We start from the raw sequence: 25,907 nt of genomic DNA on the forward strand, positions 1-25,907 counted from the left end.
CCAGATGTAACATTCAACAAATTTCAGTTTCATCACAGTTGTACTCGGATTTATGCCACATAAGAATAGCATGCATTTTAACAACGCTGCCCTTGTGAATTCTATTCGTGCCCTGACCTCCTGGTCTGGATCATACTTAGTGTTGTTGTAGACTACCAGATATTTGGATTTTGTCACTCTCTCCAATACAGAGTTAGTTGTTCGTTATTCCGAATTATATTGGAAGGTAAAGTACAGGGCAAAAGAGCAGTAGGAAGACGCCAGAACTCATGACTGAAAAGATCTGAGGAGATGATGTGATCGCTCATCTGTAGAAATTTTTGCCATCTACAAATGCCATTTGTATCGCCAACCTTCGAACGGAGACGGAGGAATAAGAAGAAGTAAAGTTTGTAGCTCTTCCATCCTCTCAGCCAAAATTACCGTGTTTAGAGAGAGCCATGCTAGGGTTCGCCGCCTATTAGTACCCTTGGTTTTCACTAGGGTATAAATTTTATTCAGGCTGAAACCGGAATCCTGCCATTTTTCCCGGGACCAATGGGACACTAGCTACCCTTCATTTTTTATTTCTTCTATATTTTCTATTATCAACTATTCCAACTGTTTGAATTCAAATATCGATCGAGAGCGTGGGCGTCGATTAGATAAAACAGACACAATTCGAAAGTGGACCAGTACACATCTTAAAGTTCGTTTTGTTCGTGGTTACGTAAAATAGTTTAATTACTATTGAAATTATCGGTAAGTCCACACCTAGTTTTACCTTAACCTAAACATTGTTTTGATTGCTTATTGCAACCATTTGAAATTTGATTATTGTTTGCACAAAGTACATTTATCTCACCAACGCTATTGAAGGAAATATAGTGGATATTAATTAATTTATTATTAATTATCTCGTAATAGATCATTGTTTGTTGCCATATTTTTTGATGGTTGGACCCAAGCACATTACAAGTGCGCTTTTTATTATTAATTTTTATTAGGTTTGGACTTGGACTACATTAATAAGCCTTTACATACATACATTTATACTCATAGTAATGATATTATTTATATTTCAAATCGATTGAGTAATTAAATGTAATAACTTAATAAAACTCTTAACAACCCAATTTAATAAACATTGGATAAGAAACATGAGCGCAACACTTGCATGTATATGGAACACAGCATGATCGTGATGCTGAACTTTCCGCAACCTCAGTACTATTTTCCTTATTTCAAAATAGCATGATGTATGTCATTCCTTTGCAGGTACTTATGCCCGAGTAGACGCAACCACTTTCTATTTGCAATTATTTTTATTCCCTTTTTCAAAACTGAATATTTGTAGTTTATTTTTAGATTTGTATATAGAAACCAAAAGCAAAAATATCAGAGTTCTTGACCTCCATTTACATACTATATAAGTATAACGTAATGAAGATTGGGCATAACTGTTACATCTAGCAAATAAAAAATAAATAACTTTGTTTTTACTGCATCTCAAAAAAATGCTTTATTAGCGATAATTACAAGATAGCATTCTATAAACACCTTCTAGTTTTTAATAGTGCCATATTACTGAGATTCTACTTTATAGATATTTATAAGACAATAGTGTAGTACAATGAAAAACTCACAAAATTTGTTCAAAAAATAATAAGAACCAATTTTACCAAAGAAAAAATAAATATAACAACAGATTCAAGAACAGAAAGAAGAAATAATTACACCAATATAGAATTTCTGACAAATGGAGGAGAGCGACCATATGTTTATAATAAAACTTTCTGGTCGGTCAAATAACCACGCAGTCAAGGCGGACAAAACACACTCACTTCGCTGTGACTGAAATAGTGGATTGATGGTTCCAAACCTGGTCAGAAACAAAAAGTCTAACATCTCTCTCTCTCTCTCTCCCTTTCTCTCGCTTTTTCTCTTCCTCTCTTTCTTTGTCTCTCTCCTCTATCTTTCTCTCTATTTTTCTCTCTTCTCTAATGCTTCACAAAAGTTCGTGGGTCTTTACTGCCTGTACGACTTGCCTCCACCTACTTCGATATCTCACCAGTTGTGGATTTACATGTAGGTCTGTCTATGGGTCTAACTTATTATTATAAAATTCCAATGAATCTGTGGCTTAAACTAGAATATGCTGGTGTATCGGATCGTGCTACGGATGAGCAATACTGAAGAGATGAGACCTTGAGACTCCGTGATACTCATAACGTTGGTTCCAGCAGCATATACCAAAAAGCTGTAGGACTATCGCAAATAGAGAAGATTTGCTGTCTTCTGCAGAAGATTCTGCAGAATACAGATTCTGAAATACATTCTTGTTTATGTAGGAAATATTCAAAATAGCTGGTTAATGAATTAAAGTCGTAAAAAGGAAATATGATTGTAAAGAAAAATATCAATTACCCGTCTTGAAATATTACAGATGTCAGGTAGAAGAACAGCGTCGAAACTCGGCGACGTCGTGTGCAGTGACGGGCGGTAAGAAATATTTCAACGTGTAGTCAAATGTAGGTGCCACAAAGTTTTTCTTAGTTCTTTCTCCTGCTGTTGGGAGATTCCTTAAATATGCTAACCGTGTGAAATTTTCGAAAGATCATTCGCATTCCTTGAGAGACGCAATAAATTAGATGTCTCGATAAATTTATATTTTTTAAACCTTTAACTCGAGTGGTTTGCGGTACATTAATTACTTTTTCACAGACGTGTGGATAAGTCATAGATAAGTGGTTCTCAAATTTGATAAAAAATATGAATGCGCTAAAGATACGAAATTAGCGATCAAATAGGGTTATATTCTCTTAAAAATATTAAGAATCATAAAAAAGTAAAATATTTAAGTAAACCCTAAATACTTTTCCAAACAATTGTTATAATATAAAAAAGATAAGGATGTCATGAACTCGCGCATATTTTTGTTTTATTAGATTTTATTCCTTTTATAATTTACGTTTTAATAAGTATTTGGATGTATAAAATCTCTTTATAAATAAAAAATAACGAAATTGTTCAATTTTAGAAACAACAAGAAATGAATAAAAACAAAGAGATCATAGTTCTGGACCCCAAACGTTCCAATGCTATCAACATCGGTATGACGAAGCTCCCTCCACCTCGTTCCATTAAAACAGCTATCTTAAAAATGGACGCAACAATTATGAACCGCGAAGGCATCGAGAAACTTCTCACCATGTTACCAACGGAAGAAGAGAGAACCAAGATACAGGAAGCCCAAGCCGCCAATCCTGACATACCTCTCGGTAGTGCCGAGCAATTCCTTTTAACGTTAGCCTCCATTTCTGAGCTGCCAGCTCGTCTGAAGCTGTGGGCTTTTAAACTGGATTTCGAAAACTCAGAACGTGAAATCGCTGAGCCCCTTATGGATCTCAAGCAGGGCTTCGAAGTTCTGCGTGTAAATAAAACTTTTAGGGGCATTCTGAGTACGTTGCTCTCTGTCGGAAATTTCCTTAACGGGAATGAAGTGAGGGGTTTTCAAATTGAGTATCTAGCCAAAGTACCTGAAGTAAAGGATACGGTTCATAAACATTCATTGTTGCACCACCTTTGCCATATTGTCATGGAGAAGTTTCCAGATGCTACCGATTTGTATTCTGAGGTAAGATTTTTTTTTGGTTAAATCTCTTAAATGGTTATTAAAACCTTTTAAAATTATTTTTTATTCGCTTTTATAATTTTAACTGTTTAAAGTTAGATGCTTTAATCAAGTTAAAACAATTACTACATAGAGCTTGATCAAATTTGTGACAAATCCGTGATATCTGTTGTAAAAAAGATGTTTCCAAAATATACTGCGTCAAAGACTAGTTTTTTTTAATGAATCACCCTGTATTTTATTTTAAATTTAAAATCCGCTTTACTTCCTCATTACAAGAATATAAAGTTGTATTGTGTTATACCTATAGGGTATTTAAAAAGTTATAACCAAATTTCAATGAAAATCGTAATTAGTTCAAAACTCTGTATTTCAGACCACAAAACCATCGACCTATTCTAGCCGTAGTTATTAAACGATTTTCAAAATTCATAATAATTTCAAATAAGTGATGAATAAATTCAAAAACTCTGTAGGATAGTTGACTACGTCATTCTGATTTATAACTGTGTCAATTGATTTGAATGAAAACAACTTTCCCGAAAGAAACTTTAAGCGTAATATATTTAACCGAATGTACATATAAAAGTTTATAAAAATCGGTCAAACCGTTTCTAAGGCGTGTGGCAACTAACTTTGTGACACTAATAACTGTGTCACACTAATTTTGCTATTAAAAATAAAGGTTGGTGATAGAAGGGTGAAGATTAAGGGTTGTATGTATTGTTGAATGCCACATCATAAAAAAATAGAAATAAAAAAATTTTGTCAAAAAAAATTTTTAAAAATGTTTAACAAGGCGGACCACCCTTACCGCTTAGGGGTATGAAAAATAGGTCATGACCGATTTTCATACATACCGAATATAAATATAAAATTTTATCAAAATCGGTGAAGCGGTGTCGGAAGAGTATGACAACTAACTCAGCAGAGTATGACACACTTGGGCGAGACAGGACGGGACATTTGAACTACTCTGACGTCATTGTCGGTAAGCATTGAATCTGCATCACCGGCTGAGCATGAACCTTAGCCAAGACCGGAACCATTTGTCAACTGTCAATTCTTCTTCTTTTCCATATTTCTATTTACATTGATAATAATAGTTCAACCGAAATATCCACTCTTGTGTCTAAATCCCACATTATGTCTTCTTTTTATAGTGTGCCTTATACAATTTTACCAAGACTCAAGTGTGACATTTTTTATGACAGTAGCTAACAAGCTTTTTACGTCCTCCATTTTAAAACTTAAGTTTTCTCATGCCACTTGATTTTTTTTTATTTGACCCCATATAAACTCAATAGGGTTTCTCTCACAATGATAAGGAGGCAGGCAATGTACAATTATGTTGTTTTCACGAATTTATTTGTCGACAGGATATGTCTTGAACATTTTTTGTAGCTTCGCGCCTATTTAAAATTTTATTAGTGGTACTTTCTGCTGTTCTGGTTTAATGTTATTGTATTAGATAGTTCTTGAAAATGTATTAAAACCATGAAAAATACGCGTTAAGATTCTTTATTTTTTTGCATAAAAACGGACCCTCATATGGAAGAAAATAAGAAAAGATTTTTGTCATAAATTAAACTGAGAATTCAAAAATGATTTTTAATTTGAAAAATCTCAGTGGCGTACCAATTTATTTCTTTGAAAAAATTGAGGTCGTTACCCATACGCGCGCCAATACTGAATATAAAAATATAAAAAATAGGGGTTATTAATAGAAATGTGAAAATTAAGGGCTATTGTAGTTCTTAATGCCACATCATAAAAAAATAAAAATAAAAAATTTTGTAAACAAACAAAAATAAAAACAAAAAAATATTTAGATGAACCACTCTTACCCCTTACGACCGGGTATGAAACATAGCTTACGACCGATTATTGGACTTAGTGAATAAACATAGAAAATTTCATAAAACTCAGTCGAGCAATTTCGAAGAAGTGTGGCAACTAACTCTTTGACACTAATATGGCAATTCAAAATAGAGGTTATTAATAATTGGGTTAATAAATAAAAAAATACATTTGGGGTGAACCACCCTTACCCTATTTTCAGACCAACAGAATACACATGTAAAATTTCATAAAAATCGGCTTACCCATTTCGAAGAAGTAAAAAGCATTTCGGAGAATCCATGCAATGTTAATGGGTCAGAAGATCAGTTTGATAACAGAAGTATTTCTGAAAACAGAAGGCCACCACATAGACCCAATGTTAGTGAGTCAGAAGGTCAGTTTGATAACAGAAGGAATTCTGAAAAGAGAAGGCCACAAAACAGATTCAATTCGAGTGGGACCAGAGGTGACAACAGTTACGACGGATCTTCAAGGAGGCCATAGAATACCGGGAGCTGTTTAAGTCATCATAATGAAGAAGTGCTAGTTAGTTGCAACTGCATTAGTATGAGAAAGAGACTCAAGAGGAAACTCAGAATTGATGAGAGCATTGATTGACCAAGGCTCGCAGTCATCATTCATTACAGAACAGGCCGCTACAAGTCTCTGAATAAAAAGAAAGGCTGTTCACTTCCAGATATCTGGGCGTGGACAGCCCAGGTTACACAGGCAAAATTTCGTAAAAATCTGTCCAGCCTTTTCGGCGAATGAAGGTTTCATATAGCAACATGTGGTGTTCCCAAGCTGTCACCCATCGAAGTTATAACCGCAACGGACTCTGCGTGACGTCGATGATCGAACGAGAACCGGTATATTCAGTGTGGTATCGCTGTTGCACAATTTATCAATGCTGACATTTATTTTGTAAATTCTAGCTTCCTTTGTTTTTATATTGTGATTCAAAATGAGAGAAAAACTGTTTTTGAAGTCATTCCGTACAATATTTTAAAAGTTATCTTTTACACATACTTTTTCCTGATAATAACAAACATAACAAAAAAATAATTATCTAATTTCGTGTAGTCGTTCTGAAGTGATGCCCGTACAGACATTTTGGCGATTCATTTTAATTTTTTTTTGCCTTTGGGAGCTATGCCCATTTAGCCAGCCACATTTCTTAAAATTAACGCCCAATTAAACCTACCCTAACATACAACAAGACTGTTACGAACATAATCAAACAACCAAGGATAGGGAAGAGATTCATTCTTCATTCATTTTTATTATTATAGATAAAATCACTACTTATTTAAATTCTCCTCTCTGAACAAATGCCAATCCTAAATTATATTTACTACTGCAAAGCTGTACTTTATGGAGCACTTTTGTTAACGTGTCTACCAACTGCATTTCGTATTTACATAACAAAGTTCCAGAATATTTTAATTTAAAGTATTACAAACAAATCAACCATGTGCTTGTTGCCCAATTACATTTTTCTACATAACCTATATATTTATATATAAAATCTCATGTCATTCTTCTTTACTTACGGCCACAGAACACCATAATGAGGATTAAGTTTTACACTTTACATAAAGTTGTTGAGTTAAAAACTGCTAAGTATTAAAATTAAAATTATACGCTTACCTATTAGTACAAAAATGTAGTTATAGTATTTTTCATATAAAAATGCTTGCACGTCATTCAAGATTTACGACGTCAGAACCACACAGCGTTGCCAAAACATCAGAATAGTCAGTAAGTGAGGAATTTTTAAAATGTCAACTATTTGTCAAACTCATGGACGTATAAACACAGATGGACTCAGTAATTTACATAAAAATGCGAAGCCAAAATTATTTGACTAGGTCACATTCTCAGCACCTTCAAATGTTGTCACATTTTTTTATTAAAATATCTTATTCACGTATCGCTGAAAATATTACTATATTTATTTTATACTCTACAGGTGCTATCAAACCAAAATAATAATTTATTACTTCTTCTTCTTCTTCTTCAAGTGCCCTGTCCGTTGCGAACGTTGGCTATTAACATGGCAATTCTGATCTTATTTGCGGCGCTTCTGAATAGTTCGACCGATGTGAGCCCGAACCACTTCCTCAGATTTTGGAGCCACGAGTGTCTTCTCCTGCCTGGCCCTCGCTTACTGTCTATTTTTCCCTGGACAATCAATTGCAGTAGACGGTACTTATCGTGTCTCAATATGTGGCCTAGATATTCAAGCTTTCTTTGTTTAATTGTATTCACGATTTCTTTCTCCTTTCCGATTCTTTGGATTACCTCTGTGTTGGTGACATGTTCGGTCCAGGATATACGAAGAATGCGTCGGTACACCCACATTTCGAATGCTTCTAGTTTTCTCGTGAGCGTCTCCGTCAGCGTCCAGGCCTCCACACCATTACTTATATTAATATATTTAATTGTAATTAAAACATCAAAAGTGCATATCATTTAATAATAGCGTATAACAGATATCAACCAATTATTTTATATGTAGAAGCACTGAAACCTATTTATTAATGGCAACGGTGTTTACATTTCTCTGTCTTATGGCTCTACGTCAAACTTCAAATGCTGTGCCATGTCATGTCCATGTTTGTTTACTTTTTACCCAAGATGAGGAAAAGTTGTTTTTCGATATTTTGGCTGTATTTTAAGTGATATTTGTAAATAGTGAAATAAACAAATTATAATAATGGTGCTACAGTTTTGCATTTGCAAAAAAAACGAAATATTTACATCCCGATGTCTCATTTAATATTTGTAAGTACTGTTTGTTTACATTATTTAAGATGAGGAACTGAGGAAGCCTGTGTGTTTACATTTTAAAATATGTCTTTCATAGGCGTACCATTGGGTTTATTCATATTAATTAATGTATTGAACAAGATATTAGTTCATGAAATTAGTATAGACATTTTTAAATTGTAAGTAGACATCATCTGATTAAAAAGATCTGTTTAGTAGCTTTTTAATTTAATATTTCTCATGAATTAACAATAAATTAGTGAAATGAATAAAACTCATTTATTTTTCTATGTAGGTTTCCAAATAATATCGATTAATGATGAAACTTACTCTAAACTTCAACAGAGAAAACAGTATAAAAAAACCTTTCAAAAGCATCCTTTTTGGTTATTTAAACTTGTAAGGAAGCTGAAAAATATTTCAGATTTTTTAATAAAACTATAAATATCTACAACAGACTAGTTAAAAACCTTATGAATATTTTGATTAATAAAACCATACAAAACGTCCCAAAATCAATCTATGAGCATTTTGGTAACCATATGTATGATGAAGATGCAATCGATGGTCACTCTATGCAACTTTTAAAATTGGTTCTTGAGAAATATTTTAAAATTGGAATTCATCATGAAACGAGGACTACTTTAGATGATAACACCGTGCGCATAAGAAGCGTTCTTACTAAGACTGTTTTATTTCGCAATCAATAAAAATTTATTTCTATACCAACGTCTTCTATTATGTCTATTTACCATTTTTTACTTTAATATTTCTGTTCGGTAAATAGCTTTCCAATAATTTATACATTTTCACGCCTACTTTTTAATAAGTAGGTATATTTGCAAATAATTTTATGTCAAATGCTAGCAAGAGCTTTGGAATGATCAATAAATAATTTTGTAGCAGAAACCCTTACTACGTGAAATCTATTGATATTGTATTAAAACAAATTTGTCACAATTTGAAAAAATATGTTTTGACACATTATCAATATAGATATGTACTTAAATTTGACAAATGTATATTTTTTAATTGTTTTTTTTATCGTAGGATTATTTGATACCTATTAAAAAATTAACTTGAGCTCAACTATATTTTATTGTATTAATTTTAAAGCAAATAAAATTGTATTTTATTTTTTCTATAAAAACGTGTTTTTATACATTATTACTACTTCCAATTATTAACGTCTGAATAATTATCCCCGCGAGTAAAAATTCAAGCACGCTTATGCTCATTGAGGAAGTATCACAGTCTATCGATACCCGTTTTACTCCCCTTTACCCTCTTGTCCAGGAATATCGAAGCTTCAAAACAGTGTGTGTTTAAGGTATCTTATTGCTGGGTCCATCTATGTTTATACGTCCATGGTCAAACTATTATATTAACAGTAAATACACTTAGTTTTAAGATTACTGCAACACACTAAAATACAAAAGAAAACATTTTAATACAAAATTATACATTCTAAATTTTAAACTTACCACTTTTAGAGCAATAATAGTAAAAATGTCCCGCCATTATTTCTTGTCCAAAATAATCTATCTTATATGAAAGCTTATCAGCTTTCTACAGACTATTTAGTTGTTTTGGTGGCATAGCACAATCACAATACACAACAATAATTAGTTTTTAAAGCTATTAATCTAAATTTAATATGTATTTATAAATACAATCTATTAATATATAATATATTATGATCAAATTGTGTAAGAAATTAAAACATAAACAAAATTCTTACTCTAAAAAAGCGGCAACCCTTTAAAACAATTTTGCCACACGCTGAACTGTCAAAAAATTTGAAGTATTCCTGTATCAGTTGCGTACAATTGTCTAATGTATTTAATTAAAATTATTATTTTGTGGAATATTAGACTTAAAGAGTAATTTCACAAAATTTATATTATCAATAATAACAAATGTTTTTTGTTATTTAATCAATATAATTCTAAAATTCCCAATATAATGTTGGATTACGTTATTCTGATTATTATACCATGTTGACGCCTATGAAAGATCGAGCAGTTCCGTATGGGTTTCGTATTATTAGCTGTGTTAGGAAAATTTGAACTCTAAGGTTGACGTTTTGGAAATTTTAAATATAAGTGACGTCACTTTATATAAATTGTAACATGCACGCATTTTTATATGAAAAAACCTACTATATATTCTTGTTTTCTATTAAATTACTATTAAATCCATGAGGATGGCTCTTAGGGTAGCCATCCTCATGGACAATAGTTGAATTTAAAATAATTGAATTTTAAAATATGTCAACAATACTCACATATAAAACACATTTTAAACATTAACACGCTGTAATAATTGATTAAAATTATAAGTTAAAACTTATTTTAAGCTAAATAGAAATAGATAACGAAAAATTTGATTTTAACTTTTTTCAGATTGGAGCTATAACCAGGGCATCGAAGATCGACTTCGACGAACTCGCCCTAAATATCCAAAGGCTCGAAGCAGATTGCAAAGCCTCCTGGGACCACTTAAAAGTAATAGCCAAGCACGATGGGTCTACAATGATGAAAGTTAAGATGTCTGACTTCCTATCAGATTGCGCGGAAAGAATTATCCTCCTGGGAATAGTACACAGAAGGATAATCAATAGGTAATTAGCTGTGTATAGGCAAAGATATTTTAATTGAAAATACTGTAAACTTAAGATGCATATGTATTTATTTATTAGTATTATAAAAATATACAGGTGGTGGAATTAATTTTCTGAACATTACCAAGGGCAATTGAAGACACAATGTATCTATTTATGTAACAGAAAACAAAAACTGGTATGGATTAGACCATGATTGATTATAATGACAATTAGATTTTATGTTTGTTGTGACGTTTCGATTTACAATGAGGAAGTTGTTTTCAAAATTCTAAAATAACGTTATAAATGATCCTAACCTATAAATATTTATAATTGGCGGTGGAACTGTTCTTTGCTCTAATGTAAGACGCTGTATTGAGTGTGACGTAGGCGTGGCGACTCATGTTTGACATTTCTTATTGTTTTCTAAAGAATAGTTGTGCGTTCTGCTGATTTTTTGTTGTACTATCTATTTAATGGTCTTATAAGACTATTTAATTATTGTTTATTGTTTCTATATATTTCGATCTACTTGTCTAAAAATATAGTGGTAATAGATGTGCCAAAAATGGTTGTGACAATAATAATTAAGAGTGTAAAAACTAAGGACATGTCTGTTATTTTTCACAATTTTCCAAAAGGAAACTGACATTTATCAATTTAATTATAACACTAGCAAATGAACTATTTTGGAAAATAAATTTTAGTTACCATGTAAAACAGAACATTAAGAGTAATTTTCTAAAAGTGTGAATTTCTTAGGTATTGTTTCAAATCTGATTATTTGTCATCTATTTACAAAAACAAAACGTTAATTTTTCGTTTTCAATTTTTTAATTTCAAATTTTTCGCAAAAGTTTATCTTCAAAAGGTTCATCTTCCGAAAAGTTTACAGTAACAATAGGGTCGATAATCGCTCGTCATCACCACATCCACGTCACAGCCACGTGCTGCTGTGACAGACATATTTGGACGATCGAACTATCCTTCTAGTTAAGGGTTTTTGGGTGGGTGGTAAGAGCAATTTGACAGTTGACTTACTTGGCCTAGATCTTATGCGTATTAGCCATATTTTGAATGTAATTCTGATAGATGATGTTTTATCCTCGGATTGATAAAAATTCTGATCTTTTTGTGTTTATGTAGTTAATTATAGATGATAAGTCTCTTTGTTTTCTTTATATAGTAAGACGAGGATAAAAATGTAGAGTTCTACAGTTCTACGATTCTACAGTACCTCCACATTTCGAAAGCTATTATTTTCTTACCGGTGGCCTCTGATAACGTACAAGCTGACACGCCATACAAAAAGTTGGAAACACATAGCACCACCACATTTTTGGTTTTGTTAAGAATTTAAATCTGGATATTACGGAGATGATCCCCATCTTCGTTCAGGTTGCAGCCCTGATATGTGAAATTCTGAATTCTTGCTAGTATCCCATTGCTTAAAAAAATTGATGATTAATGATATGATTTTTGTTGATCATCATTACCTTGCTTTTGTCAATGTAAAGACGTATAACGATGTAATACTGTAATAATAATAATAATAATAATAATATGTAATGTACGTGTACTTAAACTTTTTGACACATTTCAGGTTTCATAAGTTCCTTCTATGGTTGGGGATTCCCCTGCACCAGATTTCTGACACCAAACCCAATGAGTTCTGTAGAATAGTATCCGAATTCTCACTTGAATACAGAACGACGAGGGAGCGGGTATTGCAGCAGCTAGAGAAGAAAGCAAATCATAGAGAGAGAAACAAGACACGTGGAAAAATGATAACAGATGTAAGTGGACATTTTTTTGTTACACAGTTGTACATGATTTGTTGGTTAAACTATTTCAGTTCTTTTTAAATTTGAATTGAACCTTTCCAGAAAAACACAGTTAACGATACTAGACCACAGATTATCTGCGTACTTAGATGTTTAAGTATTTTAGTATTCATGTATCATTCCAAATTATATCTCTTAGGCATCCTGAAACAATAACTGCTTGGTTGATAGGCCCTTTAAATCTTCTGCAGGATTTGAACAGTGATATATATATTCTACAGTTTTGGTATTGATCACTGTTTTTCATACTAGTGACCTTTCAGTTATCTACATTGTAATAGTTATATAAAAACTCCTTAATATTATTTCAAAAATACTTTTTTCCCAAATACAATTTGTCTAATGTGTAATGACAATTTTAGGTAGGAAAATTCAGAACAAAAGAAGACAGAGCCGACGCAGAGCTCCGCCAATTACTCGGCAGCGATATGTCCGATGTAGAAAGTCTTCAAGGAACACTTCCGTGGAGAAGAACGCGCCGAGAAAGTAATAGGTCCTTTATGAGCACCGGAAACGGCAACTTGACTGATGGAGACGACGAGCTGATCGAAACCTTGGTAAAAACCGCCACTAAAGCGCCTTCAACCAGAACTGCCCCGAGAGAGAGAAAGAGAACCAGACATGCTGACAGAAAGTCTCGTAAGTTTTCTTGATTTGTTTATAATTGCCAAACCGTTCAAGTATTTGTTACTAAGATTGTTTGTTAACTGATGTGTTCTACTCTACATAACAATTTACAAAATGAGCAGGATTAGCACATTTCTGATATTTTCCAGTCGAGGTACAATGCAAGTAAACAGCGATATCTATATTTTCTCTTTTTTCTACATTTCTGGTCCACTAAAAATACACTATTTTGTGTATTTCATGACAGTCTATTTTTAAATAATATGACGTGTTTTGTGGGACTAGAAACCTCACATTTTTATAGTAATGACAACTTTAGCATGGTTCTGATTAATATTCGTTCTATAAGATATAAAACAGATGAATTATTTTTGTTTCTAGAGGAATTAGGGTTTCCCCCGATAGTTGAGGTTACCAAGCACTGTCTTGAACTCATCTAGCCTTTTTTTATATAGAAAAATATACCACAATTGCTAGGTATGATCGCCCAAATTCAGCTCATGGTGGCACCGTAATTTTATCTACAAATAATAATTTCTCTCCTATAACAAAATATGACTTGAATATTAATTACGCTGTTGCTTGTGCTACCCAATTATCCGTGGTTAATATATTCGAATCGTATGGTTTCACAATGCACGTTAATTCTCCTACAAGAATTACTGAAACAACATCTACCATAATTGATTGTATTGTCTCAGATTTCTCATCCCTTGATGTACGCTCTACAATTATATTAATTCAGGACTATCTGATCATGAAGCAGTATATATCAAGTTTAACACTCTTAACAAACCATTCTCAAAAACCCAACGTTTAGGTATGATTTTTTTTGCTCAGAACTTTCGTAAATTCCAAAATTTGTGCTTGACTTCTGGGTGGTACTTTCCCTCTGTGGACGTGGACTATAATTTCAGTGACTTTTTTGATAGGCTTGTCTGTATTTTCAATAAGGCATTTCCTTTAATTACAATTAAGTCAATACATCCCAAACCCAGGACTACCGAAGGTATCCGCATATCAGCCAAGAATATGCGTTCACTACTGTACATCAAGAAGTTTACTACCAACGTCTTTGTCACTGAATATATCTCCAACTACAAAGGAACTTATCTAAAACTTATCAAAACAGCTAAAGAAATATATCAGAATCGTCTGGGAAGTTCTAAAAATGTTGCAAGAGAAACTTGGTCAGTATAAATGATTTTCAAAATAAAACTAACACAGCTCAAACATTTTCTCTTCCAAACCCTGAAAATCTAAATGAATACTTCGTTAATATGAGTAAAAATATAACATCAACTATTTTACCACAACAAGATCCTATTTCCCATCGCCCCAATTCAAAAAAGGTCTTGAATTTATTCTTTATAAGACCAGTTGATAAATCTGAACTGATCCAAACAATCAGTAGTATCAAAAGCAAATCTTCCTGTAGAACTGATGGACTATCCATAAAAAATTTCTTAAATTTCCCAAAAAATCTGTTGGAAGTCATGGTCTCACTAATTAACGATTCCTTTGAAAAAGATATATTTCCAGAGTGCCTAAAGACAGCAATTATTATTCCTCTTCATAAGGGTGGTAAAAAATCTAATGTCTGCAACTATAGACCTATTGCCTTACTACCGGTCCTATCCAAAATGATTGAGAGACTTATAAAAGCCCGACTTATGCCCGTTCTCGTTGAAAACAACATTTTATCACAAAGTCAGTTCGACTTTTTATCTAATAAATGTTCCAGCAATACTATGTTTTCTGTAGTACATGAGGTCTATCAATCTCTAAACAATAATCTTTATACTGCCACTACTGTACTAGGTGCTATATTCAGTGACAAAGACGTTGGTAGTGATTTTCTAGATGTAGAATAGTGAACGCATATTCTTGGGTGATATGCGGATACTTTTGTAGTCCGCAGTCCAGGGTTTGTGATGTTTTGACTTAATTGTAATTAAAGGAAATGCCTTATTGAATGATATCAGCTTCCAAAACATATTCGAATAAAATTTCATTACAATTTTGCCAGAAGTTTCGACAAAATCGTAAAAATGTGTAACATTTTTTTTTTCGTCAACGCCTTTTATCTTAAAAAATTTTCCGTTACAAAAATTTTTTACTTAGTAAACCCCAATTATTTTTCAGTTTTTTACTTATTATAGATGCGGTGTTACTTTTTTTTAAACACTCTATATAAACTTGTTAAACTGTTTGTACGGGCTGTTAGGCCGTTGTCTTCTGAGATTAGTTCTCGACGTTTCGCCAACACTAGGGGTTGGCATCTTCTGGAGATGTTACTGCTTCGCTTGTAACCTGAAAATGACTACAAGTTACAAGCGAAGCAGTAACATCTCCAGAAGATGCCAACCCCTAGTGTTGGCGAAACGTCGAGAACTCATCTCAGAAGACAACGGCCTAACGGCCCGAACAAACAGTAGACGATGGCCGTGAAAGCCTAACGCAGTTTATCACTCTATATAAAACTGAGGAGTAAAGAAATTTCATTTATATTTAAAATAACTAAATTTAAAATAAATAAATTTAAAACAAATTTTGAGCTGTTATAAAAAATGATAAAAGCTTAAGGTACAGCTAATTGTATGTTAACCCCAAAGATGCCACGGTGGGATGAAACATGTTACGTTACAGAAAACGAAGTAGTTTCCCCATAATATTTTATAGTTTATGGATAAACGAGTCATTTGACTCCGTAGACCTTTCCACATTGTGACCTGAAATATCTTTTGTGTTTACTATATATCTATATTTACGGCTTGTGGATAAGGTTTAGCGCCTGCTGTGGAACTTTTAGTAGGTCTTCAAAAAGTACTTAAACTTTTTCTCTATGCACTGCCCCATTTGCTTATTGGGTTTTATTGGTCCTTCCTGTGCTTTATTCCGGTTTTGCTGACAGTCTCTCTTTATCTTTGGCAGTATGCTGTGTAACGAGATTCAGTTCTATAGTTTATGGACAACTTGGGCAGCTTTGTTTTCTGTTCCTGGTCACACAAAGCTAGGGAAAGGATGCTTACTTCCAGAGAATACCGGAAAAAGACTAATAAAACCTGTTTATCGCCTGATACTTGAGGTTGAGTCGTTCTTACCTTTTACTCAATAATACTTTTACAGATTTATTCACCATGACTGAGAAAAACAATGTTTAAAGTAGATTAAGCATCTGTAAAAATTTGTTGTTTAAAGAGAATTTGTGTACTCTCCCATGTATGTATATATTAAAGTTAAATTGTTTAAAAATATAATAAAGTGATAAATGCTTGAACAGTTTCAATTTCGACTTAATATACTTACTTAATTCACTTTATTTTGTGCTTAGTTAAGCGATCTAGAACTAGAGAAAATAATCCATTGGGTAGCAGAGATTCTCCATGATTTTAATAATTGGTAGGTGGTTGTGTAATGTTTGTGGGCTTGTTTTAAACAATATTTGTTTTTGTTGAATACTAACACAGAAAATTTTGGATGTTTTAGTTTAAAGGCATTTAAAAATGATATTGACCATAACTAGTTGGATTCTAAATTGCGAAGAGCTAATTTTAACCCAAATAATTTTTTTTAATTTGAAAGATTTTTTGAATATTTTCACGACTTGGGCTTTTCTAAAACTATTCTTCCAAAATTTTCCAATATTTTTTCCAACAATTAATAAAATTTGGCTGTAAAGGTTAGGTATCTCAAACTTAGTTCTGATGCAAAACTACACTCATTATCACATTTTTAATATTAAATGCACACTACATATCAAGTCCCAATTATTCGGACTTTATTTTCTTTTGATTATTTAGTCGTAGAAAAGCTTGTGGATTCTATTTTAAATTTAATAATTCTTTCTCCCTCTTTTTACTTCTTCCTCTGTTTTTATCTTCAAAACAGTCACTCCAGCGTTTTTTAGGTCTTCTAAAAGCGGCTTCCCACGATCGGCGATATTGCGGACGGGCGCGGACCAGCTCGCACCGACGCACCGTGGGAAATGTCTTGTCCGTGGTAGCACAGGCACGTCTGTGCTGGTCCGTCGTATCCATCGAGAGTCGGTAACATCAAAGGTGCGGTACATGCCCGTGCGACGCGATCCGATCGCGTCCTTGTTTTAACAGATAAGTGCAAGTCAGAACTTGTTCATTCGCAGACACGAGTAGTTGTCTGTAGTGTTGTCAAAGTTGTTTTGCACTTTTTTGCTAAAAAATGGAATGGACGAACAAAGTTATTTTTGATTTTTTAAACTTGTATCAAAATGAAACAAGCTTATGGAATTCTACGGCGCCAGAGCGTAAGAACCGGAACGATATATACGATGCATGGAACTGAATAAAAAATCAATTGAAGAATAGTATTATTTCGATTAAAGACTTAAGAAAGAAGAGAGACAATTTAATGTCGACATACAGAAGGCAAAAAACAAAAGCTACACAGACTGTCACGGACCGTAGGAAGAGCTCTGTCTGCGGTACGTTGCCGCCCGTGCTCATCGGCTGTGCGCGATGATCTGTAGAATCGCCGATCGTGGGAAGCCGCTATAACGCTTCTTTGACCTATTCTTTTTTCTATTTGTCTCGATATAATCTTACTATTCTGTTTTGCGGTATTATCTTATTATGTTTGTTCCATTTTATTAGAATTTTAGTTTCTGTTATTATTAATAGAAACTACCTCTGGTCTCCTGAGAGCCCCCATAGCCACTTGACTATCAATGCAAATATTGATCTACTTTAGTATGAAAGCCCTTATGCTAATTTCTCTTGTACAATGAAAGATCGCATAAACCTCATTCTAGGAAATTCCTGAAGGTTGGACCAACCTGCCCACTTGAAAAGGTACTTTGGGTCTGTATTTGGATACTAAATCGTGAGAAGTCATCATATATTAGGTATTTCTAATTTTATTTATGTTTCTGTTTACATTACGTCACTCAGATATGAAGAAGGTCCCAAAGATAGTGCTTTTATTTTGAAATGCTTAAATATATCTGACATTATTAGTTTTTATTACGTTCAGCCACAAGAGTTTTGTAAGTTAACATGTGTTTTTATTAACCAGTACTCTGGTTCCTTTACTTTTAATTTTATATTTTTCTCTTTTCGTGTTTTTTTACATATGAATTTAGTAATTTGTATTTTAGTAATCGCATTTCAATGAATGAAAAAATTTCTAATAAACTCTACGTTATCGTTGGATATCCATATACCAATTTGTAAAAACATTTATTTATTCCATATTGCTATACGGAGTGGAAACATGAGGCGTGGAAACACAAGTATGAAGCGTATAGAAGCCTTTGAGATATAGGTTTTTCGAAGGATGCTGAAGATCTCTTGGACAGAGCACGTGACCAACAACGAGGTGCTAAGAAGAATTAGTACTGAGAGAGAACTCCTAAATATTGTAAAAAACAGAAAAACGAGTTATCTAGGACATATTTACAGAGGAGAAAACTACAACTTCCTACGACTTATAATGGAAGGGAAAGTGGAAGTAAGAAGAGGTCCAGGAAGAAGAAAATGCTCCTGGTTGAAGAATGTAAGAGACTGGACACACATTCAATACTAAGAACAGCTCAAGATAGAGAGCAATTTGCTGTAGTTATAGCCAACCTTTAGTAATGGAGAAGGCACCTTAAGAAGAAGAATTTGTAAAGGGTATACCAATCAGTTTATTCTAATTGGTTACTTTACAAAAAGTAGAAGTGTTACTAATTACAGTATTACTAATAACCACAATATACAAATTGGTCAATTAATCATGTACTACCAGACGCGTGGTCGAACATATGGACATTATAAACCATCGTAAATAATTTCGTTGCAATGTCACCAAGCCTCAGATCCAGCTTGTAGTATTTATATGTTGCAAGGGATGGTATAAAATATTTAATCGTTATTATTTCTTTACTGTAAGTTAGTGACTTGTATTATACTACTAACTCATAAGCTTATGTGGTATAAAATGATATATTATTTTGCTTTGTTAAAAATTCAACCATTTATGAAGCATAAAACGCTTGACTAACCATTTCTCAAACTAAAAGCTTCATCTGCGAGCTTTGCCTAATTCTGTGTTGAGCGATCATCTTCAACTTCACTATGCTATCCATCAAAGTAGCTAAACTGCATCTGGCGTTGATAGACAGCTTTATTTAAGTTTATGACAAAATTGGTAATAAAAGTAAAAATACTTAATTAACAGTTTCACATGTTAAAGTTTTTTCATTATGTCTTAAATTAGGATAAATTAGGCAGTTAAATGGAGTTGGTAGTAATAAACTAACCTTACTGGTGGCAGATTGAAATAACACTTTATTGTCCAAGTTTTCGTTTGTTATCTTATTTTATGAAACATTTACTTCTATTAGATTTTTTAAGTAAACATTTTTTATCATAAAGGTTTATTATTGAATAAAGATTGTCTCTTTGTCATTTCCAAGCAAAACTTGCTGCAAATATCTAGTTTTTCCAGCTGGAACACTAGCTCTATAAATTCTTTTACTGCTCGTCGGAGGGCAATTACAAGTGACGTTGCTTTTTCTTCGTTTGACCAGGAATTGACACTTTGAACAAAATTTAACTAAATATAAGGTTGAATGCTCGAATAAATGAACTTTGATCAGATAAAAGGCATATATCGAGCACAGTTTAATTAAATCTTGCCCAAGTACTTTCGATCCCTAGATCATCTTCAGGGGCATTTCGTCAATTGTGGCCTATCCGGCAAGAACAAGATGTCATAAACATATAAATGTACATTACACTACAATACAAATGGACAAACAAACACTTTAAAATAATTTAAGGAAGCCTACATTACTTGAAGAAGCCGGAGACGGAATGAGTTTGTGTTTGTTTGTCCATTTGTATTGTAGTGTAATGTACATTTATATGTTTATGACATCTTGTTCTTGCCGGATAGGCCACAATTGACGAAATGCCCCTGAAGATGATCTAGGGATCGAAAGTACTTGGGCAAGATTTAATTAAACTGTGCTCGATATATGCCTTTTATCTGATCAAAGTTCAAAATTTAACTGTTTGTATGTGTGTAAAAGCACCAACATTGTTCAGTGAGCGGCAGACAAGAAGATTTAAACAAAGGCAGCGAAATAATATTGAATAGAAAAGAATATTACCTGAAAGCTGGGAAAATCTTCAGACTCTTTGTTAATCTGGTTAATTAAGAAAGTGGCTGTTAAAGTCCTTGAAAACTAAGTAGAAGGAAGTAGGGAAAATACATGTCGGTCTAAATCAACTCATACTAAACAGTGTAGTCATTGAAAATATCATCATTATGCATGTTACGACTCATCGTCGTTCTGTTTGATTTCTGGAGACCTGTTGTTGTCTTCTGATGCTTTTGTTTTACTTTTTCTTTCTACAGTTGTTAAAGTGGTGGCTTATTAGTTAAGAACAGGTCCAGGAGCAGGGAGAAAGGGAAGAAATTCACCTTTTTGCAGAACAGTACCTCAAGATCAATCTGTATGGTGATAGAAAGTAGGTTAGACCCGTGCCCAAAATGGTTCTGTTGAGAAGGATAAGAAAAGCCGTTATATATCGTTTTCTTGGTCTTTGTCATTACTACATCGGTTGCGTAACATACAATGCTAGTTCCGCTTTTTTTATCTTTTCATTTTATGCCAATTTCTTCCACGATGAGATTGAATAAAGGAGAATTCACTGTTGATTAATTGCGTTCGTCTATAATCCCCATTTGCAATGACATTTTGGTGACTAACCGCTATATTTCATCATCATCATCATCATTTTCAGCGTGTTCTATCGATTATGGTGCAGCATCCTTTAGTTGATCGTTCTTCATTTCTGCTCACGATTGTCTAATATTCGCTTTTCCGTGTCATGTTGTACCGGATTTTTTCCTTATGTCATAGTACCATCTTAAACTTGGACGTCTTCTTGGTCTCTTGGCGCCTTTTGGATACCACAGTGTAATTATTCTAGTGGATCATCAATCTATTGTTAGTTCTTCTCGCTAAATGTCCCGCTTACTGCTATTTTCAAGATTTAATTCTGTAGATTACATAAGTTACTTCCATTCTATTATTTTTTTTGTGATACCTAGCATGTATCGCTCCATCGACTTTTGAGTGACTTTAAGTTTCGCTATTATCTCTTTCTTTAGTGTCCTTGTGTCCAAGTTTTGCAGCCGTATCTCATGATTGGTAGTATACACTGATCGAATGCTTTTTTCTTCAGATGGAGTGGCATCTTTGATTTAAATATAACTGCTTTTCTACCAAAAGGTGCCCAAGCCAGTTTCATTCTTTTGTTGATTTCTGAAAATAAAAAGCCAGATTTGTGTATTAATTGTCCCAAGTATACATACTAGTTTCAAGTGCAGTGCTAATTATTATTACGTCTTGGACATCCACTAGCTCGTTACGGTACATGGTTTTTGTTTTGTCAAGTTCATTTTTAGGCTAACTTCATTGCTAGCTGCATTTAGGTCGCCTATAAGTTCTTGTAGTTCTGCACGATTATTGGCAATCAGAAGTATGTCGTCTGCAAATCTTAGATAACTGAGGTATTCTCCATCAATGGATAGGCCTTTGTTCTGTCAGTTCATTTTGCTGAATATATTTTCTAGAGTTGCAGTGAAGGGCTTTGGTAATATTGCGTCTTCTGGTCTGACACCTCTGGTAGTGGGAAATTCTGGAGTGTGTTCATAAATTTTTACCTTAACTTTGGCTTGTTTGTATATATTTACTAAAGTCCCTATGTAAGATTTGTCAATGCTTTGGTTGGTCAAAGCTTCTATTACTGCTTTGGGATATATAGAATCGAAAGCTTTCTCTTAATCTATGGAAATTAATGCTAGCGCTATTCTTTAGCTCTACTCATTAATTCTCAAAGCGTACTGGGTACTAAATCCACTTCTGAAGCAGATTTCTTTCTTGGCTGTACAGCATCTAATGTATTTGTTAATCTCTTGTTCATGATATTTGTGAATCTCTTGTATATGATTGATAGTAGACGTATAGGTTTATAGTTTTAATATCCTCTTTAATATCCAATATTTCTGATTTCCACTAACTATATTTATGTATATATACTTTTATATTTTTCAAAATACTCTAAATACAAATAAAACTAAAATAAATCTTATATAGGTACACTTGAAGTCATCTTAAAAGCATCTGATCTGAAAATAATTTAATTTACTGGATTAATAATATAACTGGCAATTTAATATTTATTTTTTTTTATTTTTTAGTTCGAAGAACACTCAAGAACGGTTTGTCTGAGGAAGAGAAGAAACACCTGTCAGCTTACATAAAGGGGTATTAAGACGAAAGAAACCAAAAAGTGCTGTGTCCTACCGAAGCTTATTTATTACTACACCTTCGAGTAGTATTTTTGTATCGAAAACGTTAAAATTGACAAATCATTGCATTTATAGGTTCCCGAAGTAATTTTGTATTGTTCCACATGGTCGTTATATCCTGTAGCATTAATAACTGTTGACGTCTACTAAAATATTATCAATTTTAACTTTTTTGCTGCATATTTACTCCCAAAACATCTTCTAAAGATGTAAAATTTTATACTGACTTTGTTATGTGATACTCTTACAGCTGCTCACTCACCTCGTTGTTTTTTACTATTTATGTGTATGTAGTTCATTTCTTTTAAGGATTAGTTTTTATTTATTTTTAATTTAGTAGACGAGGAACAGCTGTGGATCTTTTTAATTCAATTGTCGAAAGCGCCTTTTCAAGTGGCTACTAGTCTTGATGTCATTTTAACAAACAAACTTGTTAAGTATCATTTAAGAGTTAAATTTGTATTATAGTACGTATTGTACTGGTTTTTCTCAGAAAAACGTTGTGTAGATGAATCATTTGTTTGTAAACACTAAAAACTTTATTAATTTCTTCCATATACAAAAATTATTGAAATATTGGGTAACTTAATAAGTACGAGATGAATATAGCCGCAAATATCAACCATGGAACAAATTATTTCGATTTGGCAGTGGTGGGATGTTTGTATAATGCATATGTTGTATGCTTAAAATATAAAGAGAGAAAGCTTTTAGAAAGTATATTTTAATTATATTATTTTATGAATTCCGCAAATTTTAATTTATATAAAACAATAACGAGCAAATAATTTGTATCTTTCGATATTAATTGCAAACATCTGTAGCAATCTGGCAACTGGTGGTTTGACAATTGCTAAATCTATCCGCTAATCTACCAAAGGGCAATAGCCAAAAAGAATTCTAATAATTAACTGCAGTTAATCCCCAAGGAAACCAATATTTACTCGTTCTTGTTTTATATAAATTAAAAATTGCAGAATTCATAACATAATATAATCAAAATGCACTTTTCGCTTTCTCTCTTTACATTTGAAGCATACAACATATACATTATAAAACATGCCAACACTGCCAAACCGAAATAATTTGTTCCATGGTTGATATTTGCGGCTATGTTTATCTTGTACTTTCGTTAAAGTTATCCAAATTATATTTTACTGTAAATCACTGTTAAAAATAAACTATAAATTAATTCCAACTCCAAAATGTCAGAGGACCCAACCTTGTACAGGTTATTACAAGAATTTACTTGTTACTTATTTTTATGTTTATCAAAAAGGATAATAAATATCCAACATTGTGCCTTATGATTTATTATTCACATAAAAAATTACACTAAAATTGTAAAATTCGGGAAAAATTACAGAAAATTACAGTTTTCAAACCATACTCTGTAAAAACGGTATGATGTAGTATGCTCTGTGTTGTTATGCGTAATATGACATATATAAATGTCATTTAGTATGCAACATTTTTTTTATAGTTATGTTACAGGTGTAGATCTGTTAGTTTAATTTAGTCTCTGTTGGTTTTGTTTTGCCAGTCAGAACCATTTTATTGGCTGTTAAAAAATCCAACATTAACTCTGTTTTCTTGTGGTTTTTTAATGAAAGTCATATCAACAAAACACACTAAAACATTGAGAAAATAAACGAAAACACATAAACAAACGGTTGAGAATAACATAACCTATCTTCTTTGATTGTCTACTTCCATAAGATATATTTCTGATTCTTCATATTGTTTAAGCGATAAATAATGGTCCAAAACGGAAACAACGTACAAAAACCTCTTCCCGATTTAATAAATCTGCTAGAAATATCAATACGGGATAGTTTCGTCACAGAACATTGTGTCAGTTGAGTAATGTACTCGAGGAGGAGAACAGAAAGGAGTACAGAGAAATTGATAATAATTAGCATCCTTTGAAGCACATACATTCAAACTAAGATAAAATGGAGAATATTAACGAATGGTTAATATTATGTTGAATATTTAAAAAAAAAGTCAAAAGAAAACAACAATTGACGAAAGCAAAAGCAGCCGCTAATATCCTCATCATTTAATAGGGCAAGTATAAGTAGAACGACGACGAAAAGGTTACAGTGCCGATACTCTAAAGAGACCTTAAAACTAGAAGGAAGGGAACAATTCAGATTATTTTATATGCGGATTTTATATATTTGAACTAAAATAGATAATTAGTTAAATTTCATTTATTTACAAATTACAATTACCAATTAAAGTAAAAGCTTTGAGTTTCGTTATATATAAATTACGTTAGAGTTCTTCGATAGATGAAGCCATCAATGTATATTCAATTTAATAATTACTGTAATACAAAATTAACTTCGAATTATGTGCATATAACAGTTTGTTAGTTTATTCATTCATCACGAAAACGTAGGTATTCATTAATCGTAATTGTAGGAATTTTTGGTAAAACTAAGGCGATTATTACACAAAACCTGCCTCTGTATTGTTAGATTTTTTATTTTCTTTCTTCTAATACGCTGTGTTATGTTATTTTCGATTTAGAGTAATTGTTTCAAATGTATAATAAAACCAGTTTTGTTATTAGATGTTATTTGTTTTTTTTTTCAATATTTTTCAATCTAAGACTCCCTGAAGCAGAATTGGTATGTGAATAGATAGTTCCTAGGCAAATTAAACAAAATATAAAATAATTTGAACCCATCAAAGAGTTTAAAAAGAGTATAAGTAAAACGCCAAAACTAATGTTTGTAGATAAAATGGAGATTTTGTACAATGTGCATTATTAAATTGTTATAAGATTATATTTTAAACAAATAATTGAAGATATTCCAATTTTAGGATAAACATTAAATTTTACAAAATTTTATAAAAATGACAGTTCCAATTTTGACGAGGGCGTTTTTGACAGTGTTAATTTTGGCGAGAGCGCAACTAAAATTAAAAAATTTACGTAAAGTACGTCAATAAACGTACTTTAACCTTTAATTGTGGCTTATTCCCATTTAAATAGTAATTAATTATACATTTTAAAGTAGACGACTTTAAAATAATATTGCCAATATTGTGGAGTTGCGTTCATGGGACGACTTTACTTGTAAGATAGTTCATTCGATTACATGAAATTAACATTAACTTATGAATATCCGTCAGAAAAAATTATAGAATGTAATTGTATATAATAATGACAAACACATGCCATGATAACAGTAAAATTCTCCTGTTAGTGATTCCATAGTAAATAATGAGGGAAAAACCAGGAAAA

At 32.5% G+C, this 25,907-nt stretch overlaps 1 protein-coding gene across 8 annotated transcripts in view; it reads left to right on the forward strand.

Moving 5' to 3' along the window:
* The window catches only part of Fhos (Formin homology 2 domain containing), a 782,871-nt gene extending 757,641 nt beyond the window's left edge, over positions 1-25,230 (forward strand). For 6 of the 8 annotated variants that reach the window (XM_072543991.1, XM_072543994.1, XM_072543996.1 and 3 more), the window contains 5 exons: positions 3,020-3,616; positions 10,633-10,850; positions 12,436-12,628; positions 13,039-13,315; positions 22,538-25,230. In XM_072543991.1, the coding sequence (XP_072400092.1) occupies positions 3,020-3,616; positions 10,633-10,850; positions 12,436-12,628; positions 13,039-13,315; positions 22,538-22,611 (1,359 nt within the window). In that variant the 3' untranslated portion in view covers positions 22,612-25,230. Of the gene's footprint in view, positions 1-3,019; positions 3,617-10,632; positions 10,851-12,435; positions 12,629-13,038; positions 13,316-16,637; positions 16,706-22,537 lie in introns of all 8 variants that reach the window. The other 2 variants (XM_072543993.1, XM_072543999.1) reach the window with 1 other exon arrangement.
* The last annotated feature ends 677 nt before the right edge of the window (positions 25,231-25,907 follow it).

Source organism: Diabrotica undecimpunctata, chromosome 9 (genome assembly GCF_040954645.1).
Source record: "Diabrotica undecimpunctata isolate CICGRU chromosome 9, icDiaUnde3, whole genome shotgun sequence".
NCBI classification, from domain to species: Eukaryota; Metazoa; Arthropoda; class Insecta; order Coleoptera; family Chrysomelidae; genus Diabrotica; species Diabrotica undecimpunctata.